Here is an 18,593-nt window from a genome sequence, read left to right as displayed (position 1 = left end):
CAGCCTCCCAAAGTGCTGGGATTACAGGCTTGAGCCACCGCGCCTGGCCAGCCATATATTTTCATATGGCTTTGTGTTGCTGTCTATCATTCTTTTATTTTATGTTTTATTTTACTGCTTTTTCTTTTTTTTTTTTTTTTTTGAGATGGAGTTTCACTCTTTTTGCCCAGGCTGGAGTGCCATGGCATGATCTCGACTTACTGTAACCTCCACCTCCCGGGCTAAAGTGATTCTCCTGCCTCAGCCTCCTGAGTAGCTAGGATTGCAAGTGTGTGCCACCACACCCGGTTAATTTTGTATTTTTAGTAGAGATGAGGTTTCACCATGTTGGCCAGGCTGGTCTCGAACTCCTGACCTTGTGATCTGCCCACCTTGGCCTCCCAAAGTGTTGGGATTTACAGGCGTGAGCCACCGCACCCGGCCCCATCCTTTTATTTCAACTTGAAAAGAACCAAGCCCAAAACCAGCATAAAAATGGCAATAATAAAAGTCAGAGTAGAGATAAACAAATACAACCAACAAAACTAAGAGTTGGTTATTTGAAAAGATCAACCAAACTGACAAATCCTTAGCGAGATTAAGGAAAAAAAGAGCACATTCAATAACTAAAATCAGAAATGAAAGAGGGAACACTACTACCAATACTACAGAGATAAAAAGGATTATAAGAGAATAGTATGAAGAATTGTATGCCTATAAATTTGATAACTTAGAAGAAATGGATCAATTCCTAGAGGTAACACACAACCTACCAAGATTGAATCATGAAGAAATGGAAAGTCTGATCAGACCAATAATGAGAGATAGAATCAGTAATCAAAAACCTCCCAACACAGAAAAGCCCAGGACCAGATGGCTTCATCGGAGAATGCTACCAAACATTTAAAGAAGAATTATCGCCAATCCTCCTGAAACTCTTCCAAAAAAATGAAGAGGAGGGAACAGTTCCAAGCTCATTCCATGAGGCCAGCTTTACCCTGATTCCAAAGCCAGACAAAGACACCACAAAAAAAGAAAACTTCAGACCATTATCTCTGATGAATACTGATGCAAAAATCCTCAACAAAATACTAGCAAATCAAATTCAGCATATGAAAAGGATTATATGCCACGACCAAGTGGGATTTGTTCCTGGAATGGAAGGTTTGTTCAGCATATAAGAATCAATTAATGGAGAGCTGGGCGCAGTGGCTTATGCCTGTAATCCCATCACTTTGGGAGGCTAAGGAAGGAGGATCACTTGAGGCCAGGGGTTCAAGACCAGCCTGGGAAACGTAGTGAGACCCCGTTTCTATAAACATTTTTAAAAAAATCAATCAATATAATAAATCACATTAACAGAATGAAGGGGGGAAAAAAAACCACATGATCATGTCATTAGAAAAAGCATCTGACAAACTTAACAGCCTTTCATGATAAAAACACCCAACAAAATTAGGAATAAAAGGAAATTACCTCAACATAAGACCATTTATGAAAAGCCCACAGCTAACATCACACTCAATGATGAAAGACTGAAAGCAAAGCTTTTCCTCTAAGACCAGGAACAAGGCAAGGATGCCCACTCCTGTCCATTTCTATTCAACATAGTACTGGAAGTTCTAGCCAGAGCAATTAGGTACAAAAAAGAAACAAAAGGCATTCAAATTGGAAAGAAAGACATAAAATGATCCCTATTCACAGATGACATGATTTTATATGTAGAAAGCCTTAAAGATTCTACAAAAAAAAAAAAAAGTTAAAATAAACAAATTCAGCAAAATTGCAGGATACAAAAATCAATCAACATGCAAAAATCATTTACATTTCTATACACAACAATGAACAATCTGAAAAGGAAGAAAACACTACCACTTACAATAGCATCAAAAAGTATAGAATACTTAAGAATAAAACTAACCAAGGAGGTAAAAGACTTGTACACTGCAAACCACAAAAGGTTACTGAAAGAAATTTGAAGGCATGAATAAATGGAAAGATATCCTGTATTCATGGATTGGAATATTTAATATTGTGAAGACGTTCATACTACCGAAAGTGATCTACAGATTCAATATGAGCTCTATCAAAATCACAGCGGGCATTGTTTGCAGAAATAGAAAAATTCATATGGAATCTCAAAGGACCATGAATAGCCAAAACGATTTCAAAAAATAAGAAAGTTGAAGGGCTCAGACTTCCCGCTTTCAAAATATATTACAAAGCTACATAATCAAAACAGCATAGTACTGGCATAAAAAAACAGATAAATAGATGAATGAAATAGAACAGAAAGCCCAGAAATAAATCTTTACGTATAGTCTCCAATGATTTTTGATAAGGTGCTGAGACTACTAGTTAGGGAAAGAGCAGTCTATTCACCAGATGGTGCTGGGGAAACTGGACATACACGTTGAAGAATGAAGTTGAACCATTATTTTACACCACAAACAAAAATTAACTCAAAATAGGTTAAGAACCTAAACATAAGACCTAAAACTATCAAACTCCTTAGAGAAAACACGGGAAAGCTTTATGATATTGGACATGGTAAAGACTTCTTGGTTTCACCATGATATCAAAAGCATAGGCAACAAAAGCAAAACTAGACCAGTGGGAGTACATCAAACTTAAAAACTTTTATGCATCAAAGGATATAATCAACAGAGTGAAAGGTCAACCCATGGGATGGGAGAAATAGTCACCAATCATTTATTTGACAAGGGGTTTGCTATGGTTTCAAATTCCCCTCAAAACTCATGTTGAAATTTAATTGCCACTGTAACAGTGTTGAAAGATAGGACTTTTAGGAGGTGATTAGGTCATGAATACCTTCATGAATGGATTAATGCAGTTATCACAGAGTGAATTCATGGGCTGAGGGTGAGTTTGGACCTATTTCTTCTCTCTGTCTCTTGCATTTGCTTCTGCCTCAGGCTTTCCACCATAGGATAACCCTCACCAGATGCTGACACCACACTCCTGGACTTCCCAGAACCATGAGCCAAATAAACTTTTGTTCTTTATAAATTATCCAGGCTTGAGTATTCTGTTATAGCAGCACCAAATGGACTAATATACAGTTAATGATCAAGAATAAATAAAGGACTGCTACAACTCCTATAACAAAAGAATCAAATACCTCAATTAGAGAATGAACAAAGGATTTGAATAGACATTTCTCTAAAGATGATATACAAATGGTCAATAAATATATAAAAAGATGCTCAATATCACCAATCACTAATCATCAGAGAAACACAAATCAAGACCACAATGAGCTGTCTGTCACCTGGTACCTATTAAGATAGCTGTTATTGAAATAACAGAAAATAACAGGTGTTGGGGAGAACATGGAGAAACTGAAACCCCTGTGCACTGTTGGTGGGGTTGGAAAATGGAGCAACTGCTATGAGAAAAAGTACGAAGCCTCCCCTAAAAAATTAAGAGCAGAACTACCATATGACCCAGCAATCTCACTTCTTGGCACATATCCACAAGAATTGAAAAGAGGGTCTTGAAGAGATATTTGAAAACCCATGTTCATAGCAGCATTATTCATAATAGCCAAGAAGCAGAAGAGCTCAAAATGTCCATCACCAGATGAACAGATAAACAAAATGTTGTATATACATATACTGGAATGTTATTTGGCCATAAAAAGAAAGGAAAACTTGTTACATGCTATAACATGGATGAACCTTGAGGACACTATGCTAAGTAAAATGAGCCAGTCACAAAAGAATAATAGTATACGATTCTACCTATATGAGGTATCTAGAGTAGTCCAATTCACAGAAAGAAGTAGTGATCACCAGAGGCTGACGGGAGAGGGAAAAAAAGAGTTGTTTAATAGGCACACAGTTCCAGATTTACAAGATGAGAAGGTTCTGGAGATCTGTTTCACAGCAATGTGAATATACTTAAGACTACCAAAAAGTATACTTAAAAATGATTAAGATAGTCTTTTTTTTTTTTTTTTTTCTGAGATGGAATCTCGCTCTGTCACCCAGGCTGGAATGCAGAAGTGCACTCTCGGCTCCCAGGTTCCAGCGGTTCTCATGCCTCAGCCTCCCGAGTAGCTGGGACTACAGGCATTCGCCCCCACACCTGGCTAATTTTTGTATTTTCAGTAGAGATGAGGTTTCACCATGTTGGCCAGACTGGTCTCGAACTCCTGACCTCAAGTGATCCACCTGTCTCAGCCTCCCAAAGTGCTGGGATTATAGGTGTGAGCCACCATGCCTGGCCAAGATGGTAAATTTTATGTTATGGTTGTTTAACCACAACTTTTAAAGAAGTTTTCTGAAAAAAGGACACAAGGAAGGGATGCCCTCTCCCGCAATTTGCAACTTTTTGTGGGGACGCACATCTGAAATCACTACAGCCATCCTATCATTACCAAGGGAACGTGAGACATGCTGAGGAACATAAAGCAGAAAAATGTCCTGGGTCTTCGGGCCCATGATTCAACTGACCTTGGAGCCGTGTGCCTCAGGACTTCTTGTTATGTGACATGACATCCTTTTCTTACTGGTTACACCACTTGTATTTTCCGTTGCTTGAGACCAAAAGCATCTAACTGATTGTATTACTACTGCCTCAAAATAAAGGGGGTGCTTGAAGAAGCTCCATTAGAAAGTAACTTTCAGAGGGCAGGCATTTTTGTCAGCTTTGTTCACTGCTGAGTTCCTGGCACATAAAATAGTGCCTGGCACATAGTGAGTGCTCAATAAATATTTGGTAAACGAACAAAAAGAAAGTTTAGGATCTCTGTTCTCCTACATCTTCTACCTCTTATTCAGTTCCTTCAGGGCTCTGTCACCTACACAGGGAGGCCTTCTCTGAAACCCCCAAATCCCTGTCCCCCTAAAACCCTCATTAGAACCTCCAGTTACATGTCATCATTGGATACTACATTTTTCCACTGTAGCATTTCTTTCTTTTCTTTTCTTTTCTTTTTTTGAGATGGACTCTCGCTCTGTCACCCAGGCTGGAGTGCAGTGGCACGATCTCGGCTCACTGCTACCTCCACCTCCCAGGTTCAAGTGATTCCCCTGCCTCAGCTTCCCAAGTAGCTGGGACTTCAGGCGTGCACCACCACACCCAGCTAATTTTTGTATTTTCAGTAGAGACAGGATTTCACTATATGTTGGCCAGGCTGGTCTCGAACTCCTGGCCTCAAGTGATGCGCCTGCTTCGGCGTCCCAAAGTGCTGGGATTATAGGTGTGAGCCACCACGCCCGGCCTCACTGTAGCATTTCTTATAGCTGCACTTAATTATTTACTGGTGTAATTACTCATTATTTGTTTAATGACTCTCTTTCCCACTGGACTGCTCCATCAAAGCAGGAACCAACGGGTGAAAAAATGGTATGTGGGGAAGGAAAAAAAAAGCAGGAACCAAGTTCATGGTTGTAGCCTCACCCTCTAGCAGTGACTAGCACAGCGCAGGCACTTAAACATTTTTTTTCCTAAGATATTCAAACTCTATCTTGGCTCTACATGAAAACATAAAAATCCAAGTTGTAAATTAGTCTTTTTGACTAATTCAGAATTTTATTAAGTTGTTTGCACCTAGGTTGAAGAATCAAGGAAGGTGGCTGGGCGTGGAGGCTCATGCCTATAATCCCAGCACATTGGGAGGCCAAGGCGGGTGGATCACCTGAGCTCAGGAGTTCGAGATCAGCCTGAGCAACATGGTGAAACCCTGTCTCTACCACAAAAATTAGCTGGGCGTGGTGGCAGGCGCCTGTAATCCCAGCTGCTCGGGACTCTGAGGCAGGAGAATTGCTTGAACCCAGGAAACAGGAGGTTGCAGTGAGCCGAGATTGTCCATTGCATTCCAGCCTGGGCGACAAGAGTGAAACTCCATCTCAAAAAAAAGAATCCATAAAGGTATTATTTACTAAGTTCCCAGGAACTTGGATGAGAAATGTCTTTTTCAAATTAAGCTGTGGCATTTGGGGGATTTCAAAAGCCCTAGTAGAATAAATATTTCATAATAGAAAGGATAGAGTCTCTTATGAAATCTAAGAATAGATTTGTAATGTTCTTCTTTTAAGGACCATTTTCATCTTCTTGGTTTTGGAACACTCATGTTTGACATTATTTGATTCATCTCTCACTACTTCTCTATAAAACTGCCACTGCTGCTACCCACAAACAGATTCTGCCAAACTGAAAATCTCCTTTTTCTTTTTTTAGGGACAGGGTTGTGCTCTGTCACCCAAGCTGGAGTATGGTGATGCAATCATAGCTCATTGCTCAAATTCTTGGGCTCAAGCAAGGCTGCCTCAGCCTCCTGAGTAGCTGAGACTACAGGTATACGCCACCATACCCAACTAATTTTTTAAATTTTTTGTAGAGATGGAGGTCTCACTATGTTGCCCAGCCTGGTCTCAAACTCCTAGCCTCCAACGATCTTCCTGACTTGGCCTCCCAAAGCACTGAGATTACAGGTATGAGCCACTGCACCCAGCCTGAAAGTCCATTTTTATTGTATTATCTATTCCATCACCACTCATTCATTTATAATACAAAGTTAATTTGTTTGGTAAGAACTGTATTTGCCATTCAAATTGGGACAACCCTCATTACACTGTGGAATCCTGTAATTACTTCATAAAATAAGGGGAAAGGGCTGGGCACGGTGGCTCACGCCTGTAATCCCAGCACTTTGAGAGGACGAAGTGGGCAGATCATTTGAGGTCAGGAGCTCAAAACCAGCCTGGTCAACATGGTGAAACCTTGTCTCTACTAAAAATACAAAAATTAGCTGGGCACAGTGACGCACACCTGTAATCCCAGCTACTCAGGAGGCTGAGGCAGAATCACTTGAACCCAGGAGGCGAAGGTTGCAGTGAGACGAGATTGCACTACTGCACTCCAGCCTGGGGCAACAGAGTGAGACTCTGTCTCAAAAAAAAAAAAAAAAAAAAAGATGGGGGAAGTTGGGAGGAAGGAGTGGAAGAAGAATAAAGCAGCCATGTGGAAACTAGTTTCTACTACTTATGGAAATGTAATTCAATGTTAACAGTGTAGACAGTTTAGAAGCACGGTGGGAGAAACCTTTTCCGGGACAATAAATGATAGCTTTGGTGACAACATACATTCTACACTTGCAGTGTCCAATACGATGGACATTAGCTATATACACGGCTAGTGAACTCTGAGTGAGTAAAAATAAAACACTCAGTTCCTCCACTGTACTAGTCACATTTCAAATACTCAATAGCAACATGTGGCTAGTGGCTGACCTACTGCACAGGGCAGATATAGAACATTCTATCATTGCAGAAAGTTTTATTGGACAGCATGAGTCTACGTGTTCCTCCCAATAATTACTATCAATGGGTGATAAAAGCATTAAAATCACCAAGAGAGACACGCAAGTGGAGAGACAGCCATACTGTAAATGCAAAAGATCTACTTCCCACTGCATTCTACTTGGGAACAAATTTCTTAAACATAATCCCTCCTTGCCTCCGTTACTGAGTAACAGATTTGGAGTTTTTAAAAAAAACCTCTTTGGTTAAATGAGGGAGAATCTACTCTTTTTCTCTGTTGAGTGATCTGGGCGTTGAATGCAAACTTACAGTTTGGTCTCATCTGCCTCTTTCTGCATGATTTCAAGAATCATGCGGCATGCTTCAGAAGTCCCCTCTGGGGTGGCATGGATGGTGACAGGCTTCTCTGCAGCTCCAGAGTTCTCTTTTCTATGGATGTCTACCCTGTAGGAAAAGAATTAGGAGCCATGATTACAAGGTCATCCGGATAGGACCCTAGTCCCAAGAAAGCGTCACACCAGCCAATGTACAGCAAGGACACAGACAGACAAGGAGGCGTCATCAGCACGTTTGCAATCAATGCCATTCTCCAAGAAGGAGGCAAGCAGTGCAAGGGGTCTTGTGCCAAATTTTAATTATTTGCAGCTCCATTTAGACGGGAACGGTTCTTACAGGAGTGCTGTAGGACAAAGGCACTAAGCCAACTCAGTAATGAAGCCAGTTTGGTAAATGAAGTATTTTGTGTAGTCTTTCAAATGACTGCAGAAGTGAAGAGTAAAGTGAGAAGGATAATACTGCACATTGGCACAGTGCCGGTCTCTGAACTGATTGCAGCTTTTAAAAGCCATATGTTAATCCAAATCCAAACACCAAATTCAAGCAAGCTTTATATATTTGAGTGTGGATAGAAAACAGAGGCATGCCCTCTCTCTGCCTCTCTAAGTTTTTGGTTTCCTTTCCATTGGCAGCCTGCCATTAAGACTAATGGCTCAAAAGCTTGATGACTTTATCAGACTTCTTTGGATAGCTGTGGTCCTACCTGTTTTTGTTAACTTTCAAAACTACATACTTGATTATATCCTTTTTATTCTGGCTGTGAGAAAGCCTAGAGCCAAGTCACTGGTTGACTTCTAAAAAATGGGTACACTTTGAGAGCTAACCCCACTTCTATTTAAATTTGTTACTTTTTTTTCTCAAGCCACCTTAAATGATTTTTGGAACAAAAAGGCACAAATAAAAGTCACTTTCACAGTGAACTTGGAGTTTGGAAAGCCAGGGCTGATTTAAAAATAAAAGGAATACCAAACAGTAACTTCCCTCTCTATTTCTTCACTTCTCTCCTAAGACGCAGCACTCCAGACTCATCCATATCAGTGTCTATTATGTGGGGATATATAAGACATTTTGAAGAAAATAGCATTTCTCTTTCAGGTGACAGGACACTCACTGAATGACCCAAATAAAGTGTACTAGCCCATATAAATAATTACTATGTGTCAGTAATTGGGTGCTTTGCAATTTAAGTACTTTCATATTAATTATTTCACTCAATCTGCCTGATTACGCTAATTGTCATAATAATCCTGGCAAAACAGACAGGAACCCTCTATTTATTTATTTATTTAGAGATGGAGTTTCACTCTGTTGCCCAGGCTGGAGAGCAGTGAGCAGCCATCTTGGCTCACTGCAACCTTCGTCTCCTGGGTTCAAGCGATTCTCCTGCCTCCGCCTCCCAAATAGATGGGATTACAGGCGTGAGCCACCGCACCTGGCTAATTTTTGTATTTTTAGGAGAGATGGGGTTTCACCATGTTAGCCAAGCTGGTCTTGAACTGCTGACCTCAGATGATCCCCCTGCCTCAGCCTCCCAAAGTGCTGGGATTACAGGGGTGAGCCTCTGTAATACAGAGGGTACCTGGCCAGAACCCTCTTTTTATAGAAGAGGCAAATGATGCTCAGAGAGGTTAACATCTTTTCCAAGATCATAAAACCATTTAAAGTGCTACAACTTGAACGTGAGTCTTTGTTTTCAAGTCCTAAGCTTGCTTTATTACATCATGCTACAGTCTTAGGAGGATATAAAAATCCACAACTCCACAAGACATTTTATTCACTCCATCTCTTATAATCAGTTTAGTCTCCTTGAACAGAGAGGAAACTAAACAGAAGGCCAGTGTGCTTTATTTCTTGCTTGACGTGGCAGTGACTCACCCACTTCTTTGTGAGACTACCTATGTGGTCACAAAGAATGGCCACCCTCAGGGCTCTGACTCAGGGGAAAAGGAAGAGCTATGATGAGTGGGTTCTAGGATCCCGCAAAGCTCCACACCTCTGCTTTTGTAGAAATCGATGCATCCATAAGCATGAGCTCGCTTACGGGAACAGTCCTGGCTGTGAGGTTATCAGTACCCTCTTTATGAACCTTTAGCTTCTCAGCATGAAAGATCATCACAGCCCCCAGCTTGATGTTAGTCTGTTAGTACTCCTGTTGAAAGAAGCCACTGTTTCTGACAGCACAGTCCCCCACTGCTGATGTAAGCAATTGTGACCTAAGAGTGGCTGAGACCCACCAGCACGCAGGGGACCCCTCAGAAGGAAGCAAAGGAAGCCCCAGAGGCACGTACCGGGACTGGGTCTGCTTAGTGATGTTCTTTATGGTCAAGCCCTCCTTTCCGATGATGGCACCAACAAACTGGGTGGGGACCAGGATCCGCAGCGGGAAATCAATCTGTCTGGCCTGAGAAGTGCCCCCAGGGGCGTGGCCTTGCTCCCGGGAAGAGTGGTCCCCACGCTGGGCTCGCTGAGGGGGCGAAGGGGAGCTCACCTCTTCATCCGGGATGTAGGAAATCTTGAAGGAGTAGTTCTCAAACTGATGCCCGCTAAGCTTCTCCATGGCTCTGAAATGCAGCAGGACGGGGAGCTTCATCAGAAACCAACATCAAGAAAGACCCTCCTGCAAGACTGGTTCATTCACTCCCCATTTAATAGGCACCTATATAGGTGCCATGCCAGGCACTGAACATACATACAGTGGTGAGCAAGACAGACACCATCTCCACTTCCTCAGGGCTTGCGGTAACAGTTAAACAAGTAATCACAATGGATCAGCCTGGTGAGGCTTCATATCCAACATTGCAGCCTGGTTTCTCCACCACTCCAAGGCCATTTCCCCCTTATTTAATCATCATACATATTATTGAAAATTCAGAAATATATAAGTGCAAATAAAATCCTAATCCACTATCTTTACTGTCTTTCTTAAATATAAACATATTATTGTTTATAAAAATGGGTTAATATTGTACATACTATTTTCTAACCTTTAAAAAATAATTAATATTCTAAACTTTTTAATGTCACTAAATACCTTTCAGTATAATTTTCTCACACATGACTCAACTGCAGTATCAGTATAATTTTCAATGACTGTTTAACATTCTATTGATTTACCATAGTTTTTGCAACTGATCCTTTATAGTTAGATATCTGTTGTGTCCAACCTTTTACAGTTACATACAGTGTCACCATCGACATTTTTGCAACTACAACTTTGCACAGAGGACAAATTCCTAGCAGAATTGTTAAGCATTGCCCAGTGGTCCCCTGGAATGGTTTCAACATTTATGATCCCATAGCAATTTAGGAGAGAGCATTTGTGTCCTTGAATCTTCAAATGCACAAAGTGCTGTTATTTAAAGATATTTATCAATTTGATAGGGCATAAATGATATACCACTATTATCTTCTTAAAATGACGTATGAAGTAGAATATCCTTTTCACATATTTTTAGTAGCATTAACCGAATTTTACTAGGTTAATGTTTAGGACTTGTAAATTTATTACAAAGCAGCACATTTTGAATTTAATAAAAGTAATAAAGTAATATCATGTACAGAGGTCCACCCAAGCAGCAGCTAGATAAGGGCTGTGGACTTCAGCCGTTGGTATATCTCCACTTACAAATGTGTACAAAGTAAAGTTAACACTAAATGAACTATTACCTTTTTTTTTTTTTGAGACAGAGTTTCACCCTTGTTGACCAGGCTGGAGTGCAATGGCACAATCTCAGCTCACTGCAACCTCCACCTCCCAAGTTCAAGCAATTCTCCTGCCTCAGCCTCCCGAGTAGCTGGGATTACTGGCATGCGCCACCACACCCGGCAAATTTTGTATTTTTAGTAGAGACGGGGTTTCTCCATGCTGGTCAGGCTGCTCTTGAACTCCTGACCTCAGGTGATCCACTCGTCTCAGCCTCCCAAAGGGCGGAGATCACAGACATGAGCCACTATGCCCGGCCTGAATTATTACCTTTTTCAATGCAAAATTAACATTTTGAAAACTAGCAGTATGAAAATGGATTAAATATCTTTGTATGTTGAAAAAGAACACTATAATCCTGGGATGTATAGCCAAGGTTATGCCACATCCATAAAGCAAGACCAAATGTGACCATAATTCTAGTTATAATAACCTGACAGGCACTTTAAGGACCTCCTACAAAAAAGGAACTTGTTTTTGTTGTTCTTTTAGAGATAGTGGTCTCACTATTTTTCCCAGGCTGGCTGGTCTCAAACTCCTAGTTTCAAGTAATCCTCACCCTCCCAAGTAGCTGGGATTATAAGCACATGCCACCACATCTGCTGTTGAGAGGCAGGGTCTCGCTCTGTTGCCCAGGCTGGACGGTAGTGGTGCAATCACAGCTTACTGCAGCCTTACCATCCTGGGCTCAAGTGAGCCTCCTGCCTCAGCCTCCCAAGTAGCTGGGACTATAGGTGTAAGCCACTATTCCCAGCTAATTTTTAAAACTGTTTTTGCAGCCGGGCGTGGTGGCTCAAGCCTGTAATCCCAGCACTTTGGGAGGCCGAGACGGGCGGATCACGAGGTCAGGAGATTGAGACCATCCTGGCTAACCCGGTGAAACCCCGTCTCTACTAAAAATACAAAAACCTAGCCGGGCGAGGTGGCGGGCGCCTGTAGTCCCAGCTACTCAGGAGGCTGAGGCAGGAGAATGGCGTGAACCCAGGAGGCGGAGCTTGCAGTGAGTTGAGATCTGGCCACTGCACTCCAGCCTGGGCGACAGAGCGACGAGACTCCGTCTCAAAAAAAAAAAAAAAAAAAAAAAAATTGTTTTTGCAGAGCCCAGGTCTCCCTATGTTGTCCAGGTCGGTCTCAAACTCTTGGGCTTAAGCAATCCTCCGGCCTTGCCCAAAATGCTGGGATTACAGGCATGAGCCACCAAGCCTGGCCTCATTGTATTTTAAGAGACTTGATCCCATGTCCATTAATAGCTAAGCTCAAAATTAACCATCCCTGAAGTAATGAATGGGCACTGGAAAGAGGATGGGGATCGGAGAAAAGAACTCAAACCAGGTGCTACTGATTAACCACTCTCAGACAATTCTCTCAGCTGCTGCTGTCACCGAGGTGGATTCCCTCTTAATGTTACACACACAAGATTGATGTTTTGGTATAGGCTTGTGTTGGTTCCTCATGGTGCATGGAGGAAGCTCTAGGTAAAAGTGGTCCCAAGTATTTGGCAAAGCAGAGTCTAGGGGACACAGTGTCATAGATATGGTGCCCTCTATTCCTGATCATGTCAAGACACAGCTCCCATCTTGGTTTTGATGCCAAGGCTCAACATTTTTCAAGTCTCTACGCAGTCCACAAATATCCTGGTGCGAATGTCCTGGAGCTCCACTGACATATCAAAGATGGCAGGAACACTCTGGAGCCCTACCAACATGTCAAAAGTGGCTCAGATGCCGTGGAGCTCCATGGATACATCAAAGGTAGCAGATATCTAGCTCAGAGATCTGCATCTTTTTAGAAAACATTTAAAAACACAGAACTCAATGGAATTCAAAGATGAAAACAAATAAATTTAAACAGAAATAAGCCCAAATCTGCTTACATTTTTGCTTCTTCCCTTGTTGCATACGTGACGTTGACAACGGCGGTTTCTGTGTCTGTGTTGACTAGGGAAAAAGCAAAAACTACGCTGTCATAGGAAAAAGCACTGTCACCCTCTGGCTTAATGTAAACAGACAAACTTTATAGAAAAACGCATAAAAACCCTCATCACACTGGCTCCATAGTTATCTGAATGTCTATGTTTATTCATCTGAGTTCATAGTAATTTGTAATCAATTGTACAGAACACATTCGTGATCAATCATATAAACAACTCAGAACCATATTTTCCACATATTTTATAAACACTTTTATACGAGTATTTTGTATCAGTACATTTTCTTTGTATCTTTTAATGTCTACATAAAATTGCAGTGAGTCAAATGTACCATGACTTGCCTAACCACTCCCCAATTGCTGGCAAGTAGGCTGTTCCCACTATTTGCTATTCTAAATAGTGTTGTTAAAAATCACCTTTGTTGCAAACATTACTGGATTGTGTGTTCTTCTGAATTACTTCTTTAGGCTGAAATCACAGAAGAAAAGTAATGCAGTAAAAGAACACAATGCTTTTTTTTTTTTTTTGAGACAGAGTCCTGCTCTGTCGCCCAGGCTGGAGTGCAGTGGTGCGAACTAGGCTCACTGCAAGCTCCAAGCTCTGCCTCCTGGGTTTACGCCAGTCTCCTGTCTCAGCCTCCCAAGTAACTGGGACTACAGGCGCCTGCCACAATGCCCGACTAATTTTTGTATTTTTAGTAGAGACGGGGTTTCGCCATGTTAGCCAGGATGGTCTCGATCTCCTGACCTTGCGATCCGCCTGCCTCGGCCTCCCAAAGTGCTGGGATTACAGGCGTGAGCCACTGCGCCCAGCCGCCACGATGTTTTTTAATGCGTATTTTCAGATTGGTCTCCTAGAAGTTTGTATCAATTTATTGCATCACTATCGAAGTATGAGTTTTAATTATAATTTGCATTAATTCTTAAATAATTGGATATACATATAAAACAATAAGAAATGTTTTAATTTAAATTATTCATTCATTGACAAGGTTGAACCATCACTATTTTTGTTTCCCTTTGACTGAACTTTTTGACTGTGTGAATTAAATCTAATAAATAAAACCAACAATTCTAATTTCCTTGGCTAAAAGAGAAAAGTATAAACTCTATGACTGGCCAATAAGGGATTACTCTTGTAAACTGTCGTATCATAGACCATAATTTCTTGCTTCTTCTTCTATAGTTAGAAATTAAAAATAAACTCAAATGCCAGAGAAAACTTTCTCAATCCAAGCCAGTAAACTTAAACACCAAAAATATACATTTCCCAAAACAAACACAGGTGACTAGATCAACTCTTCCCTTTAAAACATTTAAGCTGTTGGGAGTTTGGAGTTAACAACAACATTAAGTTAATAAGAATTCAAGAAAATTATGATAAAGCTGCTGTCCAAAGTAATAATAAAATTCTATAATGTACGATTCTTTACCCTGGACCCATGCTTGAGCTTCAAGAATTCGATAAACCCCTCCAAAATGATTCAAACTTGTGGAAATGTGAATTTTTCTGGTTATTTTGTAAGATTTGCAAAGGGACCTGAGGCCCCAAAAAGCTTAAGGACTACTGTTAAAAATACTGTTTGTTAAATAACTTTAAAGTAGCTGCAGCCTTTATGGGTTGCAGGGAGCTGTATGTAATGCTCAGAAAGAGCTGCCACTGAGAATGACATGAATAAACCCGAGCCCAGCCCTGGCCTTTGCCTGGAGTGTCTGTAGCACACTTTAATTCACACTTAACCCAGAGAAGTCCTCACAGTGCAAAACAGGGGAGGTGCAGCCCATAATTGTCCTCTCTCAGTGCTGACACAGAGAATGCTACAAAGGTTTCACATTTGCTGCTTTCCAGTGCTACAGATGAGACTGTAGACTCCCGGAAAGGGCTGGGTTTGCACCTCCTGAATAAAGCTATCCATTAGAATTCTCCGATTCTGTGCTCACTTCCTAGTCATATTCTCTGTTCTTCTAAGATGTTAGTCTTCAGGAAATCAGGCAGTTCTTTCATTCTGCGATGAGCTAAGCTCCATTCAAATAATTTATTTCACTGGACATGAAAGTTCTATAAAGTTGCCTAAAACTCTACTGAAAATATTTTCCTGCTGAATCAGGAATCACTCATGTAACAGGACAAAACAACAGCCCAACAGTTCTATCCTGTTGTTGTTAGGCAGCTGGAAACTGGGGGGTCTCTAGGGCACAGCTGCCCTGGGAGCTGTAAACTGCCCCAGGGACCTGGAATATATTTTTCTTGTGTAGCATTGTCCTGAGTTTGTAATATAATCTTAATTAGTAACTTTTACAGGTTCATGTCTGCAAGGCCATATTGCCTACAACATCCAATCACTACAATGTCTTCTTTTCTGCCAGGCATGGTGGCTCATGCCTGTGATCCCAGCACTCTGGGAGGCCAAGGTGGGTGGCTCAGTTGAAGCCAGGAGCTTGACACCAGCCTGGCCAACATGGTGAAACCCCGCCTCTACTAAAAATACAAAAATTAGCCAGTCATAGTGGCACTCACCTATACCCAGCTACTAGGGAGGCTGAGGCACGAGAATCGCTTGAACCCGGGAGGCGGAGGTTGCAGGGAGTGGAGATCATGCTCCTGTGCTCCAGCCTGGGTGACAGAGTGAGCCTCCGTCTCAAAAAAAAAGAGAGTCTTCTTTCCATGTTGAAGGAAATAAGAACTAAGAAACAGAATCCTTGTAATCATGTCTTCTTTCTGAGCTCTTTCCCTTCACCTTTGGGCATGGGCAGGCAGCAGCATGAAACTGAATAATATCTGAATAATTACTGCTTTTAAACTATTAAACTGGCAGAATAGATCACATACAAGAAAATGAGTTATTTGCCATTTTTCCTAAGTGAACATCCCTTAAGCTTACGTATGACTCTGCTGTCTACAAACGCCTTACACAGGTTCTCTTTGGGTGCCACAACTATTTGGTGATAGAGGAAGGGTAGAGACTTTTCTCTCAATTTTACACTTGTGCATACTGAGTCAGTGAGGTTAAGTGACTTTTTCAAGGGTTCGCAGTCAGTTAATGACTGAATTTACACATTCTGTTTTCTAGGTCAAGTCAAAAATAATCTTGATCACATATTATTGCCTGTCACGTCGGGAGTTTGGAATCTACTTCTCTGGGACTCTTAAAGAGCTACATAAGGTAACAACTTTAGGTACCATTGTTTTCCTTTTAAAAATCACAGTATTTCATGCTTTAGAAGATAAAAAAGAAGCTGGCAGGAAGAAAAGTATCTTCTGAGCATTTTCAGCACCGCTCCTGAGACAGGTGTTCTCAAACTTGAGTATACACAAAAATCACTTCGGGGTTTTTTTTTTTTTTTTGAGACGGAGTCTCACTCTGCCGCCCAGGCTGGAGTGCAGTGGTGTAATCTCGGCTCACTGCAACCTCCACCTCCTGGGCTCAAGCGATTCTCGTGCCTCAGCCTTCCAAGTAGCTGGGATTGCAGGCGTGCGCTACCATACCTGGCTAATTTTGTATTTTTAATAGAGACGGGGTTTTGCCATGTTGGCCAGGCTGGTCTTGAACTCTTGGCCTCATGTGATCTGCCTTCCTGGGCGTCCCAAAGTGCTGGGATTATAGGCATAGGCCACCACGCCTGGCCTTGGGTGCTTTTTTAAATATAGATTCAAGAGCTCTTCCCTGCAAGACTCTTACTTACTAGGTCTACAGTAAGCCCTAGGAGTCTGCATTTCACAAGCACTTCAAGGGATTATTGGTATAGGAGTCCTATTTGTTGGGTAACACTCAGTCTAAGACATTAGGGATCTGTTTTTCTTATCCAGGAAAAGGAAAGTAGTAACCGTGTAAATCCAATTACTCCTAAGTGAATTAAGCTTACCCTAGCCCGACAGCACTTGAGCACACTGTACAGTATATGAGAAACAGCTTGTAAATAATATTCCTCGAAAAGGCAAACTATATAGACATAGATGGAGACAGGTATCTCTAACACATAGATGTAAATACATATACTCTAGGAAGTTTATTTCAAAGAAATATGAACTTAATATTTCTCCCTGGAGTTGACCTAATCTATAAGAAATAACAGGTAATATCTCTCTCCAAACCCAGGCTAACTTCCTCAGTTATTACCTTGTTCCACATTCTCCACTGTCCCATATTGAGCCAAAAGTCCATCCAACACCTAAAAGAGAAAGCTTCCATGTCAGAATGGGATGGCAAGATCATATGTACAAAAAACACTACAGTGATATCCCCCAGCAAATGAATTAAAGAAAAATAAAAAGATGGTTATAGGAATAATCTAATTAAATTGATATTTCAGGTCTTCCATAAAAACAGAACTGAACGAACATATGGGACCTTCATTCGCTTATTGGCTCCCAAATAATCTGTTCACTAAGGTTACACAGCAGAATTTCAGAGTCTTAGTAACTGTTAACAATCACATTCATCATGATAGTTGGAACACACTACTCTTATATAATGAGAAGCAGAATAAAGTACAAGGCTCACTCCACTTTCTTGAAATATTTAACAATTCTTTTACAAGGATCTCTTCATTTTACAAGGTAATAGGATGTGTACGTTTGAAATTTTCCATAATAATCAGGTTTTTTGTTCTGTTTTGTTTTGTTTTGTCTGAGATGGAGTCTCCCTCTGTCACCCACACTGGAAAGCAGTGGTGCCATCTCGGCTCACAGTAACCTCCACCTCCTGGGTTCCAGTGCAGCAATTTTCCTGCCTCAGCCTCCTGAGTAGCTGGGACTACAGGTGCCCGTCACCATGCCCGGCTAATTTTTGTATTTTTAGTAGAAACGTGGTTTCACCATGTTGGCCATGCTAGTCTCAAACTCCTGACCTCCGTGATCCTCCTGCCTTGGCCCCCCGAAATGCTGGGATTTACAAGCATGAGCCACCATGCCCAGCCAATAATCTTTTTTTTTTTTTTTTTAAGTAATAAAAACATTAGATAAAACATTGTTTCCTTTAAGGCACTGTGATTTTCTTTGGGTTGGGGAATAAAATATGGGGCCGTTTGTTTTTAAATAATGCAATAAGGCCACTCCTCATATTCTTATTTTATTTTAAGGTAGAAATCTTATAAGCATTACAACTCTGAAAACATATCTTAACCGTTACAGCAACTAATTCAAAACAAACAAAAAATTCTGCTAAAACCAACAAAGACCTTTCTACTTTTGTTGCCTTTTCATCAACTTTTTTTTTTTTTTTCAAATTATAATCTGGAAAGATAAAAATCTTTTTAAAAATCATGAGATACAAGGCAGGTGGATTGCTTGAGCCTAAGAGTTCGAGGCCAGCCTGGACAACATAGCAAAACCTCATCTCCACAAAAAATACAAAAAT

The 18,593-nt window shown here is 41.1% G+C and overlaps 1 protein-coding gene across 4 annotated transcripts in view; it reads right to left on the bottom strand.

Annotated features, from left to right (window-relative positions):
• The window catches only part of IGF2BP2 (insulin like growth factor 2 mRNA binding protein 2), a 182,819-nt gene that overhangs the window by 34,588 nt on the left and 129,638 nt on the right, over positions 1–18,593 (bottom strand). For all 4 annotated transcript variants that reach the window (XM_023187469.3, XM_023187466.3, XM_023187464.3 and 1 more), the window contains 4 exons: positions 17,355–17,406; positions 13,181–13,244; positions 9,893–10,165; positions 7,578–7,712 (listed from right to left, as the gene is read on the bottom strand). In XM_023187469.3, coding sequence (XP_023043237.1) covers positions 7,578–7,712; positions 9,893–10,161 — 404 coding nt within the window. In that variant the 5' untranslated portion in view covers positions 10,162–10,165; positions 13,181–13,244; positions 17,355–17,406. The remainder of the gene's footprint in view (positions 1–7,577; positions 7,713–9,892; positions 10,166–13,180; positions 13,245–17,354; positions 17,407–18,593) is intronic.

This window comes from Piliocolobus tephrosceles, chromosome 2, assembly GCF_002776525.5.
Source record: "Piliocolobus tephrosceles isolate RC106 chromosome 2, ASM277652v3, whole genome shotgun sequence".
NCBI classification, from domain to species: Eukaryota; Metazoa; Chordata; class Mammalia; order Primates; family Cercopithecidae; genus Piliocolobus; species Piliocolobus tephrosceles.
Note: the sequence above shows the minus strand (reverse complement) of the source record. Positions and strands in the feature narration are given on the sequence as shown.